This window comes from Hippocampus guttulatus, chromosome 7 (genome assembly GCF_054856545.1).
Source record: "Hippocampus guttulatus isolate MCC_2025c chromosome 7, RoL_Hgut_1.0, whole genome shotgun sequence".
NCBI lineage: Eukaryota > Metazoa > Chordata > Actinopteri > Syngnathiformes > Syngnathidae > Hippocampus > Hippocampus guttulatus.
Genome location: NC_141267.1, coordinates 7,431,309 through 7,453,344, shown reverse-complemented (window position 1 = coordinate 7,453,344; position 22,036 = coordinate 7,431,309). Strand labels below are relative to the sequence as shown.

The 22,036-nt window shown below is 42.1% G+C and overlaps 1 protein-coding gene across 3 annotated transcripts; it reads right to left on the bottom strand.

Annotated features, from left to right (window-relative positions):
* Nucleotides 1–540: 540 nt before the first annotated feature.
* ano8b (anoctamin 8b) lies at nucleotides 541–21,271 on the bottom strand. 3 transcript variants are annotated; one of them, XM_086116504.1, is made up of 18 exons: nucleotides 21,143–21,271; nucleotides 19,806–19,938; nucleotides 15,241–15,379; nucleotides 14,863–14,959; nucleotides 14,656–14,772; nucleotides 14,446–14,573; nucleotides 13,501–13,662; nucleotides 13,261–13,413; nucleotides 10,949–11,075; nucleotides 10,732–10,787; nucleotides 10,574–10,648; nucleotides 9,813–10,060; nucleotides 9,299–9,458; nucleotides 7,929–8,321; nucleotides 6,474–6,665; nucleotides 6,251–6,382; nucleotides 4,619–4,729; nucleotides 541–3,520 (listed from the first exon to the last, which is right to left on the bottom strand). In XM_086116504.1, the coding sequence occupies exons 1-18, from the start codon at nucleotides 21,207–21,209 to the stop codon at nucleotides 2,771–2,773; spliced, it is 3,240 nt and encodes a 1,079-aa protein (XP_085972630.1). In that variant the 5' UTR covers nucleotides 21,210–21,271; the 3' UTR covers nucleotides 541–2,770. The 3 variants fall into 3 exon arrangements, with proteins under 3 accessions (XP_085972630.1, XP_085972631.1, XP_085972632.1); XM_086116505.1 differs by having other exon boundaries at nucleotides 9,317–9,458; XM_086116506.1 differs by lacking the exon at nucleotides 4,619–4,729.
* Nucleotides 21,272–22,036: the final 765 nt, after the last annotated feature.

The following is a 22,036-nucleotide window of genomic DNA, read 5'->3' as shown; positions in this document are numbered from 1 at the left end:
CTGCAGAGATTACAGCTTTTTCTGCACTCAGTGATTGACTTCTATGCAAAGTCATTTCTCAACTTGTCTTCCATGCCATGTCATGCCTGTTGAGTGTTGATTTACTTCACATTAAGAAACTACTGCACTAAAACATTCATTCATAAATGTATATCATATGCTTTTTTGTTTTTCTCAGTATAAATAACGCGTACCCTGACTGTTCTACTCTTTGAATAAAAACACTTCATTCAAGCGTTAGGGAGTGCAAGGGGTTATGATGGAGGGGTGTTGCAAATCATGAAGACCTGCCAAGTGGTATGATAGCATTGTTTTATACATGTCCTCGGCTAGGCCTCAGCTTCAAAATCAGTCCTTGGTCCCTGGCCTTGGAGGCAAGTCCTTGGTCCTTGGCCTCGGAAAATTTCTCAAGTCCTTGGCCTTGGCCTTGCCTCGGAAAATTTTCCAAGGCCTTGGCCTTGGCCTCGGGTTGCCGGTCCTTGGACACAACACTGGTATTTGGCAAAATTTGTGGTTTATTCAAGCAACAAACCAAACAGGGCGCTTTTGAAATAGTTTTATTAACTATCAACTTTTTCCGATCTTACAAAAATATGACAAAATAAATTAAAACAAATCGACAGTCCCAATTTCTGAGTTATTGTCCTTAAAATTGTTTTTTTGTACATTGGAAGAGCTTCATGATGTTCTGTGAGGCATCAATGGATGACATCGATGACAGCGTTAGGTCGTCGAAACAATGTTGACAGCCAGACGTTCACGTCTTCATCTGCTGATTTTGTGTGATACCATTTCAATGTTTCATTTAGTCTGATCTGATCTGCCACATCAACACGTTTGTGAACCAGAAAATGTGCCATAGTTGCCCAATGTTTAATTCAAAGCAAAGGCAATGCGTCAACCCCTATAATGTGTTCATGTTTCTGCAGCAATGTTTGATGAATACATTAAATCCTCGTGATCATTATCTACTGTACATTATGAACTTGTGGTTTCCCTGAAAATATAGTGACCCTAAAACTTGTGTTGAATAACTGTGCCATGTCCTCACATTTTCTAGCCCTGCTTTCAAACTTACAAATTGGATATTTGGGTCATGGAGTCTTCATTGATGCAATCAGTTTTTTGAGCTTAGCCTAACTGCACATCAATATGCTCTTCTTTTTTTTTTAAACCTACCCCTCTGAAAATCATATACTGGCACTGTATGTATTTCTCCTAGCCTGGTTATTATAATGAACAATCACCTGCCCCAAATTTTAAAACAATACATAGTTTGACAACTGCATATTCCCTTATTGCATCTACACCGTTGTATCAACTACACATTTTTACTCCCTCCGCATCAATACAAACATTTATTTTCTTTATGCATGGGCGATTTTTTTTTCTTCATGGACCCATTGTGACACTAAAACAAAGTTGGTTATCTGTTTATCTGTGCACGAGGAAAGCTGCGTTCACCTCGATTGATGCAGAGGTGAACAAGTGGACGAGATACACAACAAATATGGGCGGCCCGAGACAAGTGTATGTACTGATTCTTACATGTTAGTGTCCTCCCTTATTGCCAAACCCCTTATCAGTGCCAGTGATGTGGGAATGCATAGGTAAATGTCTCTCAACCCAGATGGCGACGCCTGCTCGGCATGTTCTTGGGTCAGTCTGCACACTTTTGGACACGTTGTAACAAAAATTCTAGCGCCATCTGCTGACAAAAGTGCCAAACGGAAAATGATAAAGCATCATTTATATGAACAGTTTCATATGAAAAAAAAAAAACGAACTTTGGTCAAAAGTTAAATTATTAGCACTAACAAAAACCAATTGTGTCATGAAAGCACCTTGCAAAAATAAATGGTCACTATTTCTGCCCGTGTACTGTGCGAAAGGAGGAAATCTATCCAGTCCTGTTTGCATAATGTGTCAGGCAGGTTGTCATCTCCTGCAGAGAAAAGTAGCAGTTAGTGCAAAAGTAACTTTAATTTGCCGCTCAATAGCCAAGTGTGTTTCCAGGGTGTTAAATGGAGAACCGTCTGTGAGAGGAGGACTGCCTGCATGTACCATTTGCTCAGTTTCCCGTCTTTCTTTTACTTCTTTAACTCTCCTTTGTGGGCTGGGGGGGGGGGGGGGGATGACAGCAGGACTGTTGTTTCAAATGAATCCCTATTGCCACAGATGGGGAAAATGTGTCCAAAGCTTCGACCCCACCTCGGCTTAGAAATCAAGGATACCCGCGAAGGGAGGCGTTGTGTCACAGTAAGAAACTGCAGCATTACTCAAAATTAAAAGACTGATTAATATTGCTTTTCATTTTTTTTCCACATAAAAAGAGGGGCCAAATATTTCACAGTTAAAAAACAAGGCAGTTGTCTAATAATGATCTATGATGACACTCTTATTTAGTACACTTAGAGATGACTTTTCGATGAAGTCTTTTTTTTCCTCTGTCTGGGCTTCTGGAAGATGCTCGCAATTGGCCACAGAGGAAATTAAGAAACACAGCTTTTTGCTTTGAAGGCTTAAAAAGAAAAGAAATGCAGCTCATGCATTTCTTTATGTATTGCAGACATGATTGTGTGTGTCATGTAAGTATGCTGTGGTGTCACAGGGTCATATTGTTCTGGTGAAGCCTTTTTTTTTCCCGCTCAGGTGAACCAGAAACGACAGGAATCCATTTCAAGTTCAAGTGCTACAACAGAGCAGTGCCTGCCGTTGCCTCGTGTCTCCTCACGTTAGTTCTTCCGTTGAGGTGAAACCAAAGGAGCTACTAGACTTTGGGGCCAGGAGGGTCCAACTCACTCGAATGTCCGTCCTCTGACCCCTCCCCTCCAGGTGAGGGGATTTCATCCGGAATGCCGTTCAAGTCGGACCTGGAAGCCGGTCTCTCTGACATCTGTGATGATGAGGATCCCTCCCCGGATCTGGGAAGGGGCACCCCGTTGATGCATGTCCCCGCTTCTGATTTTCCAAAATTAAACAATTTTCCAGGGTTGAAGGCTTTGCTGGGTGACTGAGAACGCTCGTGTGAGCTGCTACCTGATGATGAAGATGATGTCGACGTACCATTGGCGGCAGTGGCGGCCGCCGCGGAAGCCGTCGAGGAAGCCGTCGCGGACTCCTTCTTATTCTCGGGTGATTTGAGGAATTTGAAGCTGAGGAACCCCGGCAGCTTTGCTTCAGTGGGCGACTGAGGGGAGCGGGCACCACCTGAGGAGAACTTGCTCTGCAGCGGTATGATCTGTTTGAGCTTCATCACGTTGTTGTTGGCCAGCAGGGAGCTGGGCCTCTTGGGCTTGTCCGACCCGCCTCCGCCGGCCCCACTGCCACCGCTCCCGCCAGGGCGCGATTTGCCGCTGTGGCTTTTGTCGTGGTGGTGATCTCCGGAGGAGTCGCCTTTGCCGTCGTCCGTCGCCCTTTCTCTGCGGGCCATATGCTCCACTTGCCTCTGCCTCTCCTCCTCCTCCCTTTTCTTCCTCTGCAGCTGCTGGTAGTGCTGCTGAGCCTGACGCTCGTGCTTCTGCAGAGGAAGGGAAAACAATGGTGTGTTTACGACCGCACACGCATTAGAGCTCGTTTTATTTCTGTCCACAACTGCTGAAAGTGAGCAGACAGTATGCCGTCCTTCTGGCAAAGGAAGAAGAACATGTCTTGTCTGCAGGTTAGGTTGTTTGAAGACTGAAAATTGCCCAAAAGTGGTGTTGTGAAAGGGTCACGGGTTATTCGAATTGTTATTTATTTATTCATTACAGACTAAACGTGTGACAAGCGCATGAGACAATTATACTTGGTGTCCATTATCTAATACTGTATTGGCCCGAATATAAGACGGCCCTGAATATAAGACGGCCCCCTCTTTTTCAACACTCAAGTTTGAAAAAAGACTTTTTGAACACCAAATTCATTTTTATACAGAAAATAATTACTGTACATCTGAAACAAATGATGATAACAATATATTGGAGAGAAAAAGTGTGTTATTTTGCCTCATTCAAATCTTAAAATCTGAACATTTAAATACGTAAACTAAAGTGCAATCACATTCGTAAATGAATGGCTTCTGGTTTTTGAAATGTAAATTACATCATAACGTCTCCCAATCTTCGAGCGACTTTTCTCCAGATTGTCACTACGTTTCTCCATTTTCTGTTATCTCTTCTATTATTTTCTTCTCTTTTCTTTCTTACCGCTATTTTTTATTTTACTTCTTCGTGCTACCGTTATTTTTATTTTTCGCGGGGTTCGCTTTGGCCTGCGGAGTCAAGTTCAACATTCGCTCCGCGGATCTTGACTTTGGGGTTTTACTCAACAAGCATCGGCAACAAACAATGTGCTGTTGTTTTGCGCAGCTTTCTGCATCGCTATTTGCTTCAAGGTCATCTGAAAAAGTTCAAACATGCTTGATTGATTGCGACTCATCTTGAGTTGGGTGTCGACCGCACACAACGAGCCACATCAATTACCCCCCATCCAGATTGTTGCAGGCTCGGCCCAACGGTAAAATGTGGGTACAGCCCAGTGGAAAAAAAAACCTTGTCTGTCTCCACCTTAAGTGGTTGGCATCCTACCAATTTGTCCATATCAAAACCGCACTTATTTATGCGTTCTCATAATTCACCTTAAAGGCCTCCCTGCGCTGATAATCCAGTTTAGCCATCTCCTCTCTCACCCATGTCGGAATGTCGGGAATGGCCACATGGATGACATACTTCAAGAGGACAGCAAAGTGCTGCAGATAGACAAGCAGACAGGTCGACAGGAGGATGAGCGCACACGAGTAACATTCAAATGAATACGGAACAAAATCATTCATGGATATGCCACTTGAACTATTTCTGGTGCAACACTCGGGCTTGTTTAGTTCTCCTTCAGATAAGCCTGACTTGGCCAAGACAGTGCTGCGGGCTGTTTGCCTTCGTTCATGATAGACAGCTACAGAGCTGCGGGCTCACAGAGCGACACGAATATGTTACGGGTAGTTGAGGACAAATGAAAAGACTTGCCACAGTCCTCTACTTTGCGATGATGCGTCATCTCTAAGGTGTGATTTTGCTGTTAAAAATAAATAAATAAACAGTTTAACGAAGGGGGAGACCACTTGGGTCCAAACAAGTGAAGCATTTTATGTTGGCACAAATCATATTCACAGTTGGCTCAAATTAAGTGCAAGGCAGACAAAATGGCCACAACCGTGGGGGGGTTTCGTTGTTTCACTTTAAGAGGTAAGCATGGTATTGTGTTGAGGTTTTGCATAATGCTGAACACAGTCTTAGGGTTTGATTTACTCAAGGTTTCCACATGCAAAAAGGGCAGCCAGCTGGATAGATCACACACACACACGTGAAAACTCTAAATCTACGAACCAGGAGCACTCAGGATTGCATCTGTATAGATCAGGGGTCAGGAACCTATGGCTCTTTTGATGATTGCATCTGGCTCGCAGATAAAACAAAATATTCTCGCTTGTTCAATACATTCATCGCCTTTTTTCACTGGTCGTGTCTTGCAGTTGGCAGGGGCAATTTTAATTGGATGATACTGGCCTACGTCGGCCGTTGCTGTGGCAACAGGTAGACGCCCCCTTTTGAATCAGCCCGCTCAGTCATTAGCTCAAAGCTAATCCTTCGACAAATAATATGGCGAAAAGAAAAAAAGATGACGAGTATGGTACACTTCAGGACGGATGGACCGAAGGATTCGCCTTTGTGGAGGGAACAGGTTCTGCGGTGTGTCTAATTTGCAAGGACAAAATACCATCGATGAAACGGTCGGCATGCTACGTTCGCATCAAAACACACTACGAGAGAGAGCAGAAAGCAAGCGTGCAAGCTACTGAGCAGGGCCCAAGCTAGCCACCAGCAGCAACTCCACATATGGACCCGGCAAACTGACTTTAATCCCGCGAGTTTTGCTGGATCTTTCGCAATCGTGAGGAACGGAAAACCATTCACATTAATGATGAGTTTGAAAACAATTTCCAAATATTTTGCTTTCATGGCTCTCTTAGTCAAAAAGGTTCCCGACCCCTGGTATAGATTGTCACGCAGCATTTCTCAATTCTTGGGTGGGTGTGGTTTATGCAACCCCTGATATAGAACGTATAGTAAAATTCCCTTTTTAAAATGATCTATTCAAATAATAACATTTCAATTTATTGAGATGCACCAGTAAAAAACCCAAAAACGCTTGTTTTTATTGGGGGTGGTGAGAGAAAAAGCCATTTGGGTCAAGTACAGTTGAGCAGCACTACCTCAAGGATGACAATGGAGATGATGGCCATCTCGGGGCTGAGCCAGGGGAAGAGGCGCTGCAGCTGACCGCACTGACCGATCAGGTAACAGTTGACAATAATGGCAATCAGACCCATTGCTTCCATTGCAGACTGCAGCAGTAGAGGGGGAAATGTACAGTCAGACTCAGACAAAATCGAATGATTTTGCTTTGACAGGAAGCTCGGGAGTTTTCCTTCTGACCTGCCACTGGCCAATGCTCGCCACTCGGAGACCAAACGGCCTCTGCAGACCCGTACAGAGCTTGAAGGCATCGCTGCGGATCTCAATGATGTTGTTGATAAGCGCGCACATGGCAGCCAGGGGGAAGGCCGAGGAGAACAACACCACGTAGCCAAACTGGACAAACATCTCCTGGTAGTCCTGGAAAGTGTCCTGAGAAAGGATTGTCCACATCAAAAGGCACAGCACTTTTAAGGACCATGTTTACACGGTCCACAGTGCAAGACACAAAATTGTAAGAAGAGAAGACGAATATTCAGCAGACGTTATGAGGAGTAAGCGTTTTCAGAGGCATTCATTGTTTTTCATCGCTTGTTAGACTCGCCATGAGACTCGGCATGGTTTGAGTGTTTTATGGTGTTTACGGTTTTCATGTTAATTAGGCGGCCCGATTAGCGCATGATTAGTGCGTCGGCCTCACGGTGCAGAGGTGCAGCGTTTGATTCCGGCTCTGGCCTTCCTGTGTGGAGTTTGCATGTTCTCCCCGGGCCAGCGTGGGTTTTCCCTGGGGACTCCGGTTTTCTCCCACTTTCCAAAAACATGAGTGGCCGGTTAATGTAACACTATACATCGTCCCTTGGTGTGAGTGTGAGCACGGATGGGTGTTCTTCTCTGTGTGCCCTACGATTCAGGGTGTCCCCCACCTACTGCCCGAACACAGCTGGCATAGGCTCCAGCACGCCCCGCAAGCCTTATGAGGATACGCGGATCAGAAAATGGATGGATGGATGTTATTAATTTCTTGTTTCAACCAACTTTGTTTTGATTTTTACTTTATGTACAGCACTTTGTACTTTGTAACTGTAGTTGTTGTGCTCTATAAATAGAGTTGAATTTTTGCGAAGCTGGATAAATTCCACCCACATTCCCAAAACATGCATGTTATGTTCATCCATCCATCCATCCATAATCTGAACTGCTTATCCTCACTAGCCAAGACTCAGAATTATCCACCACTGACAATGTGAATGGCTGTATGTCAATATGTGCCCTGTGATTGGCTGATGACCAATCCAAGGCTTACACCACCTCTTGCACGGAGTCAGCTGGGAAAGGCCTGGTGTGGTCAAATTGAGCACCATATTGTTGGTTTATACAAGATGGTTAAAAATAGTTTCAAGTTTTAAAAGTACGACAATATCGATGCCAATTTCATTTTGCCCATCTATGCCACTTCCGATTATGTCTTGGCACATTTGGGATCTTTTTAAAGAAATGTTCACCATCTGCTAAAATGTTTACTTCTTGTGAAGATTGATGCCACATGTAGTGCTTAGATCTCCAGTTTTGACTCACTAGTCAAATCAAAAAATTGGCCGAGCGGTGATCTGTACCTCTGAAAACTCGGGTCACTCGTAAGTCGAGGTATCATTGTAATTTGAAAGAAAAACCTTTGTAAGTGCTCGTCCGTTGTACCTCGTAAGTCTGCATGCAGCTCTCTATCTCCGCCTGGGTGAGCGTGGTGCTCTCCTTCACTTCCGGAGGGTCAATCCATGATTCCCTCTTTGTTGCGGGTTCAGGCCGCTCGCTGCTGCGGGCTCTTCTCCGATTTCGCAGTGATGCGCTGCTCTCATTCCTGGAGGCTGGCGGAGCGGCACAAGCAGTAGCAGCAGCGTAATTGATTCCCTCAGCTGCACACGCCACTCCCCCACCTGCCTCCTTCACGTCATGGATGCCATTATCAACGTCTTCATCACACATTGAAAACACAGAGGTTGAGTCCATTCCTTTATCCACCATAGTTGGGCTCCCCTCCTCCATAAAACGATTGTCCATGGGGTGGCGGCTACATGCCGGCCTCCTGTCCATCTGCAACAACAAAGAAGAATAGAAGCGCTTGAAAGCATTACGATGAGACGAAGAGGATGGCAAAGAATCATCTTTATTTACAACAGTATGCTCGTTTAAACTGGTGTGCTCAGGGAAATGATCCAATTTCAATCAATCAATCAATCAAACCATGCTTTGATATTTTTGATTTCCACATTGATCATTTCTAACAGTTGATCAATGTTATAAAAACAAAACAAATTAGTGGTGACATCAAAGGAAACTATTTTTAAGCGTTTAGAGACATTGTATTGATGTAAAGATTGAACAGTTTGGGGCCCAACATTGACCCCTGGGGGGCACCACCAGCTAAGTTTACACTTACTGATGAATGATTACTCAGCTTCACAAATTGTTGACGTTTGCTTAAGTAACTCTTGACCCAATTCAAAACAGTTCTTCTCATACCATATTTCTCTACCTTGTTTAATAGATTCTGGTCTATACGGTCAAAAAGTGTTTGGTAGATCAGAAAATAACCTAGCTCAATGGGTTTTTTTGTTGTTTGTTTTGTTTTTTTTTAAGAATCAATCTAATGTGTTATTTATTCATCTGTATCAATTATTGCCAAGAGCTGATGATTGATTTTTTTTCTAAAACCATACTGCTTATCTGTAATTATATTGTACTTTTTTTTTAATGATCCAGTCTTTTAACAAATAGTTTTTTAATGATTTTTGAGATCTGTGGTGAAAAGGAGAAGGGTCAATCATTTGTGAAAAAGTGCCTATGACCAGGTTTAAGGAGAGTAGAGTTTTATACTGTATTATTTAAAAATGTACTGGTTTTAAATGACAAATTGCATATATACCTCAAGGGTTTTGAGAGCCCCTCAATTACCCATTTAAGCGTTTCCATGGGGATTTCATTACATTTTGTTGATACTTTGGTATTACATTTCTAAACCTTTCATTATGAATTAGCAGAGCGTCAAATTGTGACATACAACTGCATACCTTCTCAATGAAACTCACTTTCCTCAGTTTCAAACCACAATCGATCAGATTTTCCTCCTCGGTTTCTCCTTCACTGAACCTCCCGCTGTCAGCCTCATCCCTCTCGCCACTCTCGTCCTCATCGGGCACCCCGCACCCTCCATTCAAACACTTCCTTTCCCTGTATTGATAGAAAGACAGGCTGACTTTCGTCTGTTTCAATCACTTACACTTGCTCTCGTGACACCATTAAACAGTTCATTTATTTAAGCAGTTCAATTTAAAAAATGAAGAAAGAGAGAAATTAAACACACTATTGAGGAATATTTTTCAGAAGGCAAATTCCGACCAAATGTGTGGATTAAAAACCTTTTTCATAGTTTCCTACGAAGTATTCAAATTTTATGAGATGGTGAATTTTCATTTTTCATTCATTAATAAGCTGTAGTCACTAAAGATAAAATCAGTTTGTTTTCATTAATACTTACAACGACTAATTTTTAAGCGTATGGTATTTTAATGTTTAGATGGTGACCTTTTGTCTGTATGCCCCACCCCAGGCCTGGTGCCCCTCAGACCAGGTCCTGGCATGGCTGGGTCAGTGGGCAAGGCCTGTGCTTTTCCAGCAGCCAGCCTGGCGTATTTTAGCAGCACGGAGAGCAACAGGTCCCACAGGGCTCGCAAAGTCAGCTCTCCCAGTTTGTGGCGCTCATACACATAAGGCTGCAGCACCTCCTTCACATTTTGAAGGAACTGACGAATGATGAGCAGAGTGGCCAGCATCTGACAACAACAGAAACAGTGAGTAACAACAACATTCGATGTTGAACAAAGAAAAAAAAAGCCATCTGTGGCATATATTTAATAAAAGTTGATCTTTATGACTTGTTTATTAGACAAGAAAAAATGCTGATTTGGGCAATCTAGGCATTAAGTCAATAATATCTTTGCCATGGAGGAATCCTCATACAGGATTCCTCCAAAAAAACGAATCGCCACCTCTCCATATAACTGATGAAAATTGTTTTTGAAGCTCGCTTTCAAACCATCCACACGTCATCCACACATTGCTACGACAAATTATTGGTGTACAGGCAAAGTCTTTTAAATCCCAGCATCATGGAAGAACTTGTTAATTTGAAAGCTTAGTTTGTTTCATGTCCAGAGCATGAGTCTCATTCATAACAAGCACAATATATTTGACTCGCTAGCCTGGACCTGCCCGTCCTCATTAAAGTCAAGAGCAACATCATTTTAATGGCAACATCCAGAAGAATAAACTGATTAGGTTCTTACCTCTTTGAGCCGCTCCATGTCTTTGAGGTAGAATCCAATGTAAAAAAGGCTGAGATATGAATTTACAAACTGAAACTATGGCAGAAGATGAGATGAGAAATCATTAAAATCCAGCCATAGGTAATATTGGATTGATAGATTTGAAGAAATGCACTCACGAGAACCATTTTGATTATGAGATTTTTCTCATAGGCACTCTGGAGTCGATAGTTCTCTGTAGAAACAATCCACAATCAATTATTGTCGTAGTGCACTTCAAACGATTCTTATTTGTATTATCGTCATCACCAGCTCTCACCGATATCAATACTTTTTTTTTTCCTAAAACATACAGTATATTTTGGACTTGGGCCAACAAATGAGATCAACCCTTACCCATGTCATTGAGCCAACAGGCGATTTTCCTGTACACCTCATCACATGCAGTCACAGTGATAGCGAGCATTATCTTCGGGATGAAGCGAGCCAGCCGAGGCATTTCCTTGATCCCCATTACAAATTCCTGTTTAGACACAGCAATCATTCATTTTCATTTAATCGCTTTTAGATTCATGTCTTCCTCCCATATTCCAAAAACATGCACGTTAGGTTAAACGAAGACTCCACATTTTCAATATGAATAGGAGTGTGAATAGTCTCTATGTGGCCCGCGATTGGCGGCTGGCCAGTTCAGGTTGGAGAGTACATCTCTCAACCCCAAGTTTCTACTTACCTCCAAGACTACGACCCACATGAAGACAAATGCGATAGGAAAACGGATGGTTGGATTTTACTGTCCCATAAAATACATTAAATTTTTAATAAAATCAGTTGATATAGTATGCAGTCAGCATCCTTTGTTTACATGGCAGTATAAAATAATTCTCACATTTAAAAAAGATTTTAATGATATTGCCTCTGAAATTGCAACTAACCATAACATTGCTGTCAGTCACGCTGACTTGTCATAATGTTGGCTGTTCTTCCAGATCCTCTCAAAGCTGTGTATTTTTAAAAAGGTTCTTGTTTGATATTGAAATGGGTCGATGCAAAGTACATATTTTTGGGACTATAAGTCGCTCCGCAGTGTAAGTTGCACCGGTCAAAAAATGGAGAAGGAATAAACATAGGGAAATGTGTTTTGCCGAAACCAAGACCATGAACACTAGATCTTGGACTAGCATCTAAAATACCCACTCCCTTATCGCATTGACAGCGGCAAATGAGTTCTTGTCGGATTCAAAACTTATGCCTCTAACTACGGATTCCAAAGAAAATAAGTAGTCGTCGTGGCAACCAGTGTGTGACGTTGTGGTTAGTCTGCAGCCGCCTCTCACGGCAACAAACAAAGAGACTGTCTCCCAGATAACTCACTCGTTTAGTATGTGGGATCCGTCACAAGGATTACCGTATTTTCCGCACTAAAAGGCTTCCATATTCTTAAAAGCTCACAGCGCGCCTTAACATCCGATGTGCCTTGTGTATGGTTATTACGGTAATATGTCAACCCCAAATGGCTCCTTGTAGAGACATGCTAACAACGCAGAGTTCAAACTTAAGGCGATCGGTTTCGCAGTTGAAGAAGGAAATAGAGCAGCGGCAAGCGCGTTCAACGTTAACGAGTCTGTTGGTTAAGTGAACTGTGGTGCTGCTTCATTAAATACGATTTACTGACATCTGATCAACGCTATATAAATCAGGGTGTAGTGTAGTGTAGTGTTCTGTTGGCATTTCCTTGAGCTTAGCTCCATCTAGTGGATGCATTGTAGATTGCGTCTTATAATGCGGTGCGTCCAATATATGAAAAACAATTACAGAATAGGCCATTCATTGAAGGTGCGCCTCATGATCCAGTGCCTTTTAATGTGGAAAATACGGTAACTATTTAGAGCACCAAAAGTCACAGTAATTGCCAAGGATTCCACCTTTGGCCAGAATGCAGTGCAGGATTCTAATTAAAGTAAGCCATTTTAAATTAAAAAGAAAAACCTTTCCGGCGTAGGAAGCAGAAGTTTCAAATCATTTCTGGAATGGGTTCATTGCTGTAAACACCAGAAGTGGACATTCCGTCAGTACTAGCGGAAGGTGTTCATCTGTTGTGTTAATTGTGACTCATGTAATTCACAGTCCCTCTTTGATCTGGCGCGTTTCTGCTGGAGCCTCTTTTTCCACTAAAAGGCTTGGTGCGGGCGTATTTTTAGGTTTTCCAGGGAATAAGAAGAGTTTTAGGTAGCTGTTGGTGCAGGGGGTTTTTTTTCTTCTGGGCAAGAAGATTCGTTATAAAGAGATATGCCATCTTTGATAGTTTTTGAGAATGAGTGCTCCATTAGCGAATCAGAAGGCAGAACGCATTGACCGTTAATACGCCATACATACAAACAATAACAGAAGCGGTGACGGAAGCACGGTGAAAATAAGATGACGGACTTGACCGGCTGAAAATTACAGTTTGATTCGACTTAAAAAAATGAAGGACTGCCCATGACGGACGGTTGCCCAGGCGGCTGACAAATGATGAGTGATGGATTGGCAAACATTTTTTAAAGTGCCCACCTCTTGTAAACACGACTATGGAACGAGGATTTTGAGTGCCAGTCCGAGCTCTAGTATATAGAAGTGTTAGTATAATGAGCGTAAATTGTCCGCAAGTCTAAACCGATATGGTAGAGACTAATTTGTTCCGACGAATGTAAAGGTGGATGACTGACCTGTAGCTCAAAGCAGATGAGCATAACCAGGAAGACAAAACAGAGACAGAGAAGACAGATGGGCAAGCTGACCAGCCACCTAAACACACGTCTCCGCCAAGGCGGATAGTAGAACTCCTCACATCCCGTGACAGGACTACAGCGCTTGACTCCCTGCCCAGGCATAAAGAAAAGTATTAGAGGGAAAGAGAATGGGAAATGGAGAAGATAAAAGTATGGGCACATTTGAATATTTCAGACCCGGAACTGAGGACGCGGTTCCTCCAGGGATTCGGCAGGCGTGTCTAGGGTTCCCCATTTATATGCCAGCTCAGCACCTCTTCTCTTCCACCGTTCAAGAAACAAAGTGGCCCACACCACGTTGAAAAGTGCAAAGACCACGCAGCAGATGTCACGGCTTGTCTGATGCAATAAAGTAAATCACAGTCAACCTTTATTGACCTCATATAGTTGATCATCGTTCTTGGAATGATTATTGATGCCAAGCAAAGCCACGCATAGACAGTTAAAACGAAAATGTCGGACGCGATAGCTATTCTTTGCTAAAACTGTGTATGTCCTGAACAACAAAATGTTATTTATAATTTATAGCTCCCCATTACTTCCGTATATCACCTGTGGTATTGAGGTTTGGAGAAATACATAAATAAGGAAAACAGAGAAGCAGACTTCTGATTGGTGTTCTAACATTGGAACTGGTGTTCTAAAAAAACACAAGACAAGGACAAACAATGTGTCTATGGTTCAATTATATCTTTGAAAAGAATGTTAAAAGTACTTACTAAATATATGAAACAAGCGTAAGAAATTGTATGAATATGGTCATTTTCTTGTTGGCTTGACTGGGTGGAATTTTTTTTTTTAAGAGTGCTTTGTTCTGTTTTTATAACTTAATTTCACTGTGCCATGTGAAGAAATTTGTGTTGCCGCGTTGATGAGTTTCTTTGTTGAAATACATTTGTCTTGTCCTTTGTTAAAAAAAGTGGGCAGGCTTGATAAGATGCGGCTTCACCCTACGCCCTTTTGGTTGCCTTGTTTCCCTCTAAAACTTTGTATTGATTGATTTTTTTTTGACTGAGGCTAATCAAATCAATCGACCAATCAATCAATCAATTAAATAACCAATAAATCACATTGACATTGACTTATCACGTATAGGCCATTCATCCAGTCCACATCCCTCACCTGATCTGACTCGGTGAGCATCCACAGTACAAATCCGATCACAGCAGGATACAACATAGAAGTGGTGTAAAAACCCAGCCAGGCAAAATACATGGCAATCTTCACACCAAAGTAGTCGCAGATATCATCTGGAAACGACGCAGAGCATGCAAATAACACAAATCTCAGTCCTCATATTGAGCAAATATTGTCTGTTACATTGAAACTGACCTAAGGGCTGTTTCTCGCAAACGGCCTGGACCCAAGACTTCATTAGGTGACTCAAGACGTGCTGTTCGTGGAGGGGAAACATCTGCTGGATCACACCTCTTGCATTCAGCTCCGGGACTAAGATGAATGATTCAGCACGGTCATAAATCAACCCGACTCTGTTGTTTCTGGACGTTTGTTTACACCAATGGAAATCATGCATCTTACTAATTGGTTGACCTTCCAGGAAGTTGATATTATGAAGCACCTCCCCATGTTTGGCACGTAGATTATCCAGCCAGTATTTAATGATGCTCTGCCTCTCCTGATGACAGAACAAAGTCATGTGTTAAGGGAATGTCTGGGTTAAAATGCAAGGATTTTTGTATTCTACCCTTTTTTTTAATGAATGCAAAGTGACTTGGATGACCAATGCCAATATGTGCAGTACAATAATATAAAATCCAAGCTATTAAAGCTGACTTTTGGGGTACCTCAAGGGTCTGTAATAGGCCCCAAATTATTCAGATTATATATTAATGATCTTCTGTATGCATGGATTACAAGCATGTGTATGCATGTATGTTTGTGCACATGTCAACTGACCTGTGACGTGAAGAAGCACAGCTCGCTCTCAATGTTCTCATAGATAAAGTCCTCTTCGCAAGAGAAGCTCCGTGTTCCTGCACCGAACTCAGGCTTCACCGCTTTCCTCAGTCCCATCTCTTCAGCACCTCGCAATAAGCTGCCATAAAACATAGTGAGTACTTTAAACTAAATTCTTTAGCAAATGTCTTTAGTCTGTCATGAAAAAGAGAAGCAATGGATCATACCTGTATTTGTTTTTTTTTTTACTTCATCTACATCTTTTATAGTGTATATAGCATTTTTCCCAAACCTAAACCTACTGATTCAGATCAAGAGGAAGATACCACAACTCAAACAACCACCAGTCAAGTTGTTAATTTTCTCCCCGTTTATTCAGCTATGAAAGACCCATCTATCCATTTCCTATTGCTCTCTTAGGGTACCAGGCAACGGCAGCCTTGTTGAGCAGCAGGGTACATCCTAAATTGGTCGTGAGCCTATCACAGCCCACATGTAAACAAACAACCTACCACACTCACATTCACACCTATGGACAAATGCACCCAAGAACATGTGGTGAACGTGCTCACCACTACGTCAATGCTGTTAGCAAAGAAATCGATTGAAAAATAAATGTTTTCCCAGGCCAAGGCTAGCAGCAGTTTAGGTAACAATGGCCAACAGAATAATCACAATCCCAAACATCCTGCCTTTTTTGTTTGAATCACAAATTACTACCAAGTACCGCAAAAGGATTCAACTTAGTGTATTATTATTATTATTATTATTATTATGATTACTGGAGATCTGATAGGTACAATACATGTTACGGGAAAAAAAAATAGCTTTCGTCTGATTTCATTTCGTCAAAGCAAGTCTCATCATGGAATAGGTTAGTGACACCTGATCTAGATAAAATGTTCGTAATCCAGTGAAGAAAATACAAGATTTGTTTTTAATCAAGGAGCTGTTGAATAACTTCGTGTATAAACGTGTGTATGTCGGAGGATGTCTATCATACTTACATACAGATTTTTACAGACGTGACTGGCATTTGTAGTACACCTTAACAATAGTAATTGTTATTTTCTTGTTATTTTTGTTTGCGGATGGAATAAATGAGTGCAGTACAGTCACATTCCTTGTGCTGTCTCAGTCCATACGAACAGTGATGTATTGCCTTAAAAGTCATTCCAGCTCCCCTGTGCTTCATCCTCATCTTGCTGTCTTCCTCATCCAATTTCTTTTCAACTTAACCACCCCAACCCCCATCCTTCCCGGCTCTTCGTCCTTTTTATATCTCCTTCCTGCCCTTTTATCCTATCATCCTTGCCTTCTCTCCCTCAGTCCTTCCCAAAGGCTAAAATCAGCCACACGGCCTCTGTTCCCTGCGTGCTTGTCATTTCACCTCTCATCGTCACATTCATGTTTATACACTTGAACACACGATCGGAGTAAAGCATTGGTGGCCCTGCATCATCCATCCATCATGCACCTCCGGGCTCTTGGGGAAACAATACAGCGAAGCATGCTCAACACCATGCTGGATTACAGTTAAAAAAAAAAAAAAAAGCTTTAAGCGTGTGGGTCACAGCTTAGCGGGCAGCACCATCGCAGTCCAGGTTCTCAGGAAAGGGATCATTCATGGTGAACTAAACCCTAACTGGGGGTCTCTAAAGTGTGTGCTTCTTACTTTCATTTTTTTACTCATTTGCTGTCAGTGTCGGAATATATTTTTGTTGAAATGAGACTGAACATGGAAAAAAAAGACACTGAACCCTAAACCTTTTATAAAAATAATGGTACATTGACTAAACTCAATTTAGTCAGCTAGATCAGCAGAACAGTAGAATACGTTTTCCCAATTAAATGAAATGAAATAAATCCATTTCATTCCCATAAAAAAACACCACCATTCATTGTTACTGTATGTGTTTACAAACAAGAAAAATGTGCATTTAAAGGGTGCACTCTGGTGAGTGACATCAGGAGCTGAACTTGGCCAGTTCGTCTCCACTTGGCCGTATTTTGTGGCCTCCTGCAGCTCATTGTGAGTGTTCTCATTTTCTATTTGTGTGTTGGACTGTTTGGTGCATTCAAAAACGGCTGCAAGTTGATTGACAACTGTTACACTCTTTTTTTTCTCCAATTCCGCCAACATGAAAAAAAAAACATGCACTTGGGTTGAAATTTTGTTTTGTATGTGCCCTGTGCTTGACTGGCGACCAGTCTAGCATCAGATTCCCATTAAGATTCAGAAAACAACCCACCCGTGACCTTGAGCGTGAACAAGATATGAGGTAGAAAAAGGATGTATGGATTCCATGAAGACACACAAATCGACACGGTGTATAATAAACACTGTAATGAAAATGTTACACAAGAAAAGGTAAACGCTCAAGGTGAATTTGAAAGGACAAAATCATTTCTGGGTTACATTCTTGGAATGTAGGTCAAACTCAATGGCAGCAGGTTTACGTGTTCATAATGTTCTGGTGAATGTGTGTGCGTGTGGCAGGGAGGGAGGGAGGAACAGAAAGACAGACAGACAGACGGGGCAGGAGGATAGAGAGACAGGAGGAGATGGAGAGAGAAACAGAGAGAGAGAGAGAGAGAGAGAGAGCAGGATGCGTCACACAAGAATCATTCTCCTTGAGCATTTTATCTAAAGCCCGCCGGTACACTTTCAGAAAGTAGCCCCTCTAGCCTCTTACTGCATTCCGTTACCTTCCCTTTCCATTATCTCCATCTTAACCTCAGCCATCCCACGAGAATACTTGTACCCCACTTCCTTCCTTTTTACCACTTCTTATTCCATTTTCACCGAGGAGTCAGCAGAGACGACTGCACGGAACAGTGCATGCTACCCAGACCTTTTGGGTTCTATTTTCAATGCGCACTGAAGTCCACAATGACAGTAAAATATTTCTGTGCTCATTGAGTGACCACTTTTGAGAGAACTGAGTTCCACCTCAGTGCCGATGGTGTGAAACTTTAAATAACGCACAGCTACGCAAGTCGCCAGGAGAGCTGCGGAGTGCTGAGACATCACAACAGCATTCGTGATGATTTGCTATGTAGGGGCTATGCTTACAAGAGCTGTAGCTAAATATAACAATCATGATAAATGATGGTTATAAATTACAACAACCAAAAAAGAACCTGATATTATTTCTAACTTTAACATTAAAACCAGTTCCTGGTTGGTTTTAATAGCTTTCTCAGACAAAAAAAGACCTCAATCAATAAAAAAGCTTCAGCTGGAGCCTAGTCCAGCTGAATGATGATGAGATGAGAGTACTATGGCCCGATCGCAGTCAACCTCATGGCACATATAAAGAAAAAAAACATTCACAATCACATTCACACCTTTGGACAATTCAAAGTCTTCACTAAACCTAACATGCATATTTTTGGAATATGGGAGAAAGCCAGCTGTGAATGCTGTGGTGTGACTTCAATGAGGGGTCCGCTTGAGTGACCGATGTTGTGTCAACACACTGCTTATATAGAGGAAAGGCGGACGTAGCTGAGGGCAGCATGCAATTATCCTCCATGGCAGAGGCTCTGACGAATCCCTGAGACTGATTCACCGAACCCCTGGGGTTCGATCGAACCCAGGTTAAGAACCACTGATCTATGGTGATTTTTTTAAGCCGAAAAAAATGTTTCCGGCAGGAGTAAAAATGAAGTTGCGAGTGACGTGAGAGCGATGTCGAATATAGCTTTACCAAGACTGGGAGGCAGCGAATGACGCCACAATTTGTGAATGGATTGTGGATGCTTGGGCTAACGTGTCTGCTTGCACTGTTGTTCGAGCTTTCGCAAAAGCCGGCATAAAACCTGGCCTGTTTGATTGTGCATGCCACAGCTGTTCATTTCGGATACAGAAGATGAGGACTCTGATGGATTTGAGCAGGAGGATGGATCAAGAAATAACGTGAGTACATTGTTAAATACTGCTCCCACTGCCTTTTTAAAAACATATGCTAGCATACATGCATATTAGCTTATTTTTTTAAGATAATGTACGTTTTACCATGCCTGCGTCCAATAATACAATGTGTCTTGTGCATATGTTAAATACAGAAACAGCACCCGTAACTAACACTCCGCCTTTTAATAAGGTGCACCGTATGGTCGGAAAATGTAGGTAGGTAGGTAGGTAGGTAGGTAGTAGGTAAGTAGGTAGGTAGGTAGGTAGGTAGGTAGGTAGGTAGGTAGGTAGGTAGGTAGGTAGGTAGGTAGATAGTAGGTAGGTAGGTAGGTAGGTAGGTAGATAGATAGATAGATAGATAGATAGATAGATAGATAGATAGATAGATAGATAGATAGATAGATAGATAGATAGATAGATAGATAGATAGATAGATAGATAGATAGATAGATATGGCGACTAGCCCAGACTCTCACATCTTGCCCAAAGTCAGCAAGGAAATACTCATGATACCTAATAGGATAAGCGGTGAGAAAGCTGATTAATGAATGGATCTTTGGATTGGCTCTAAGAAATCATATTGTTTTGAACTCCCACTTGAGGAAAGCAACATTGGTTTAAAAAAAAAAAGTCTCTGCATTCTTACTTTTCATAGGTGGCGGTGACGAAGAATGCGTAGACGCGCGTTTGCTTATGATGACGGATTTGGATGATGAGCTCTGGAATTCCCAGCCGGATGTGGTTCAGTAGCCATAGCAACGTGTGGTCATCTGTACTATCTGTGATAGAGATGAAAGAGAAGATGCATTTTCAACGAGCCCCTTGCACACATCTTCGTGCTGCTGAGTACTGCATCAGTCTGTCCGTGTCGCTGTGCTGAAGTAGCAGCTGGGGGTTAAGTGATGTACAAACAAACCACTCTGCTCTGCTTCCTTAAGTGCATTTAGGATTTGGCTGGCATTAAACACTTTTCTGTGACTCTCTGTCTCGGGCCAAGACACGTTATGAAGGCTGAGCACGTTCCAATAACTTTCATTCAGAATTCCCAAATTTCTAAAATGTTTTATAAATCCTCTCAAGTGCTATTACTTGACGATGTATCAGATTTAATCTCGTGAGCAGTGCATTTTGATGATTCTCTTGTCCTCCTCTGGTCACCTCCTTCATCCTCTAATTCAAGGATGTCAAAATCATTTTTGTCGCGGACCACTTTGGAGTTACGTGTTCCGTCGGAGGGCCATTAACACAGTGAAACTGAATAAATGTTTCATCATCACATCGTATTATTACTTGTACACAACAAATCAAATTGATGGATTACTAGTTTTGAAATCAGTTAACTGGTTGTTTGTTGTTTGTTCAATTATTGTCCAAGTGAGCATAAACAGGGTAAAAAAAAAAAATATATATATATATATATATATATATATATATATTGCAAAATCTCAACGTTATTTATTCCACATGAAAATTTGACATTTCGGTCCAGATTTGAGCAAGGATCATGGAAGTTGACACACATGATTTGCTTTCGCCTGGCCACATAACATGATGTGGTGGTCCGGATCTGGCCCCCGGGCCTTGAGTTTGACACCTGTGTTCTAATTGTCTATTATTTTCATCATCAAATGCTCAACGCCCTACATTCGGTTTCATTAGGTCACATTTGATTTTACAAATATCTTTCATAGATAAAGGAGGAGCTTGCTCACACAATCATTCAGAAGCATTCTGCTCAAAAGAATATCCACGCTAGCCAGTGGTCTGCTCACGAAAGGCTGACTGTGACCGCAAGACGTGTTATGTGAATTACATGATGGTTGAAATCTGGTCAAGAATTAATTCATAGCCGTTTCAGGCTATTTCAAAACACAGTTGTTATGTGGCATAGGAGGGCATGGTTAACTGAACGTATGAAATATGATACAAATGCACTCATTTGTATGTGTAGGAAATACACGTTTGTGTGTTTGATTGTTCGACCTGCAAATGTCATGAGGACATCACAGTTCTCCGTGGGCACCGTCTTCATCCAAGACTTATGAGACATGACGTGTCTGCCAGCCTGCAGCAGCCTCTTTCCAAACAACTTATCTGTGTGGGTGAGAAAAGCAGAAATGGGGGGACAAACACAGAGAGGAGGTCACTTTTTTGGTCGTTCATTGATAACAGAAAATCTTTTTTACGAGGTCGAAGTCAAAAGATTTCAAAGAAGAGCAAACAAATGGTCATCATTAAGCATCGTGTACATGTTCAAAGGGGAGTAGGAAGAAGTAAAGAACTTATCTCGTCATACGCCTTGCTGTTTATGTACTGTACTTTGACTTGCTTTATATGAATACAATAAGAGGCATCCTTTAACGTCACAGTTTTACATTATAAGGCAAAACCCGACATGACGAGAATTGGAAAAAAAAAAACTTGAAGTTGTATTGGACACGGAGGCAAAAGAGCATCGCGACGAAAAAAATAACTTCTGTACTTACAAAAGACTTTGACAACCCTATCTGCTTCCACACGGCTCTTCCGCTGCGACAAGGCGTTCAGAAGAAAGAGCTTGGTGGTATTTCACATTTTAATCCTGAGAAGTACTCACAGATACGAAAATGTGGCCGGCCACTGTGTGCGTTGGCTCAAATGCCGCAGACAGCTTGGTGGCATGACGGCCATTCTAATGAGTCCTGTATTCATTGCTGTGGGCAACGCGCTGTCCGGTAACAGCAATCAGAGCACTTTCAATGCTTTCATCGTGCTTCAATTTATCAGCACCATCTGAGCTGAACAACAGTTTTTCGTGAATAACCCATCTGGACCACTAGACTACTCTGCTGGCCAGCCAGGCATTTGAAGTACTTTGGTGTTTTGATCCCTAGGATT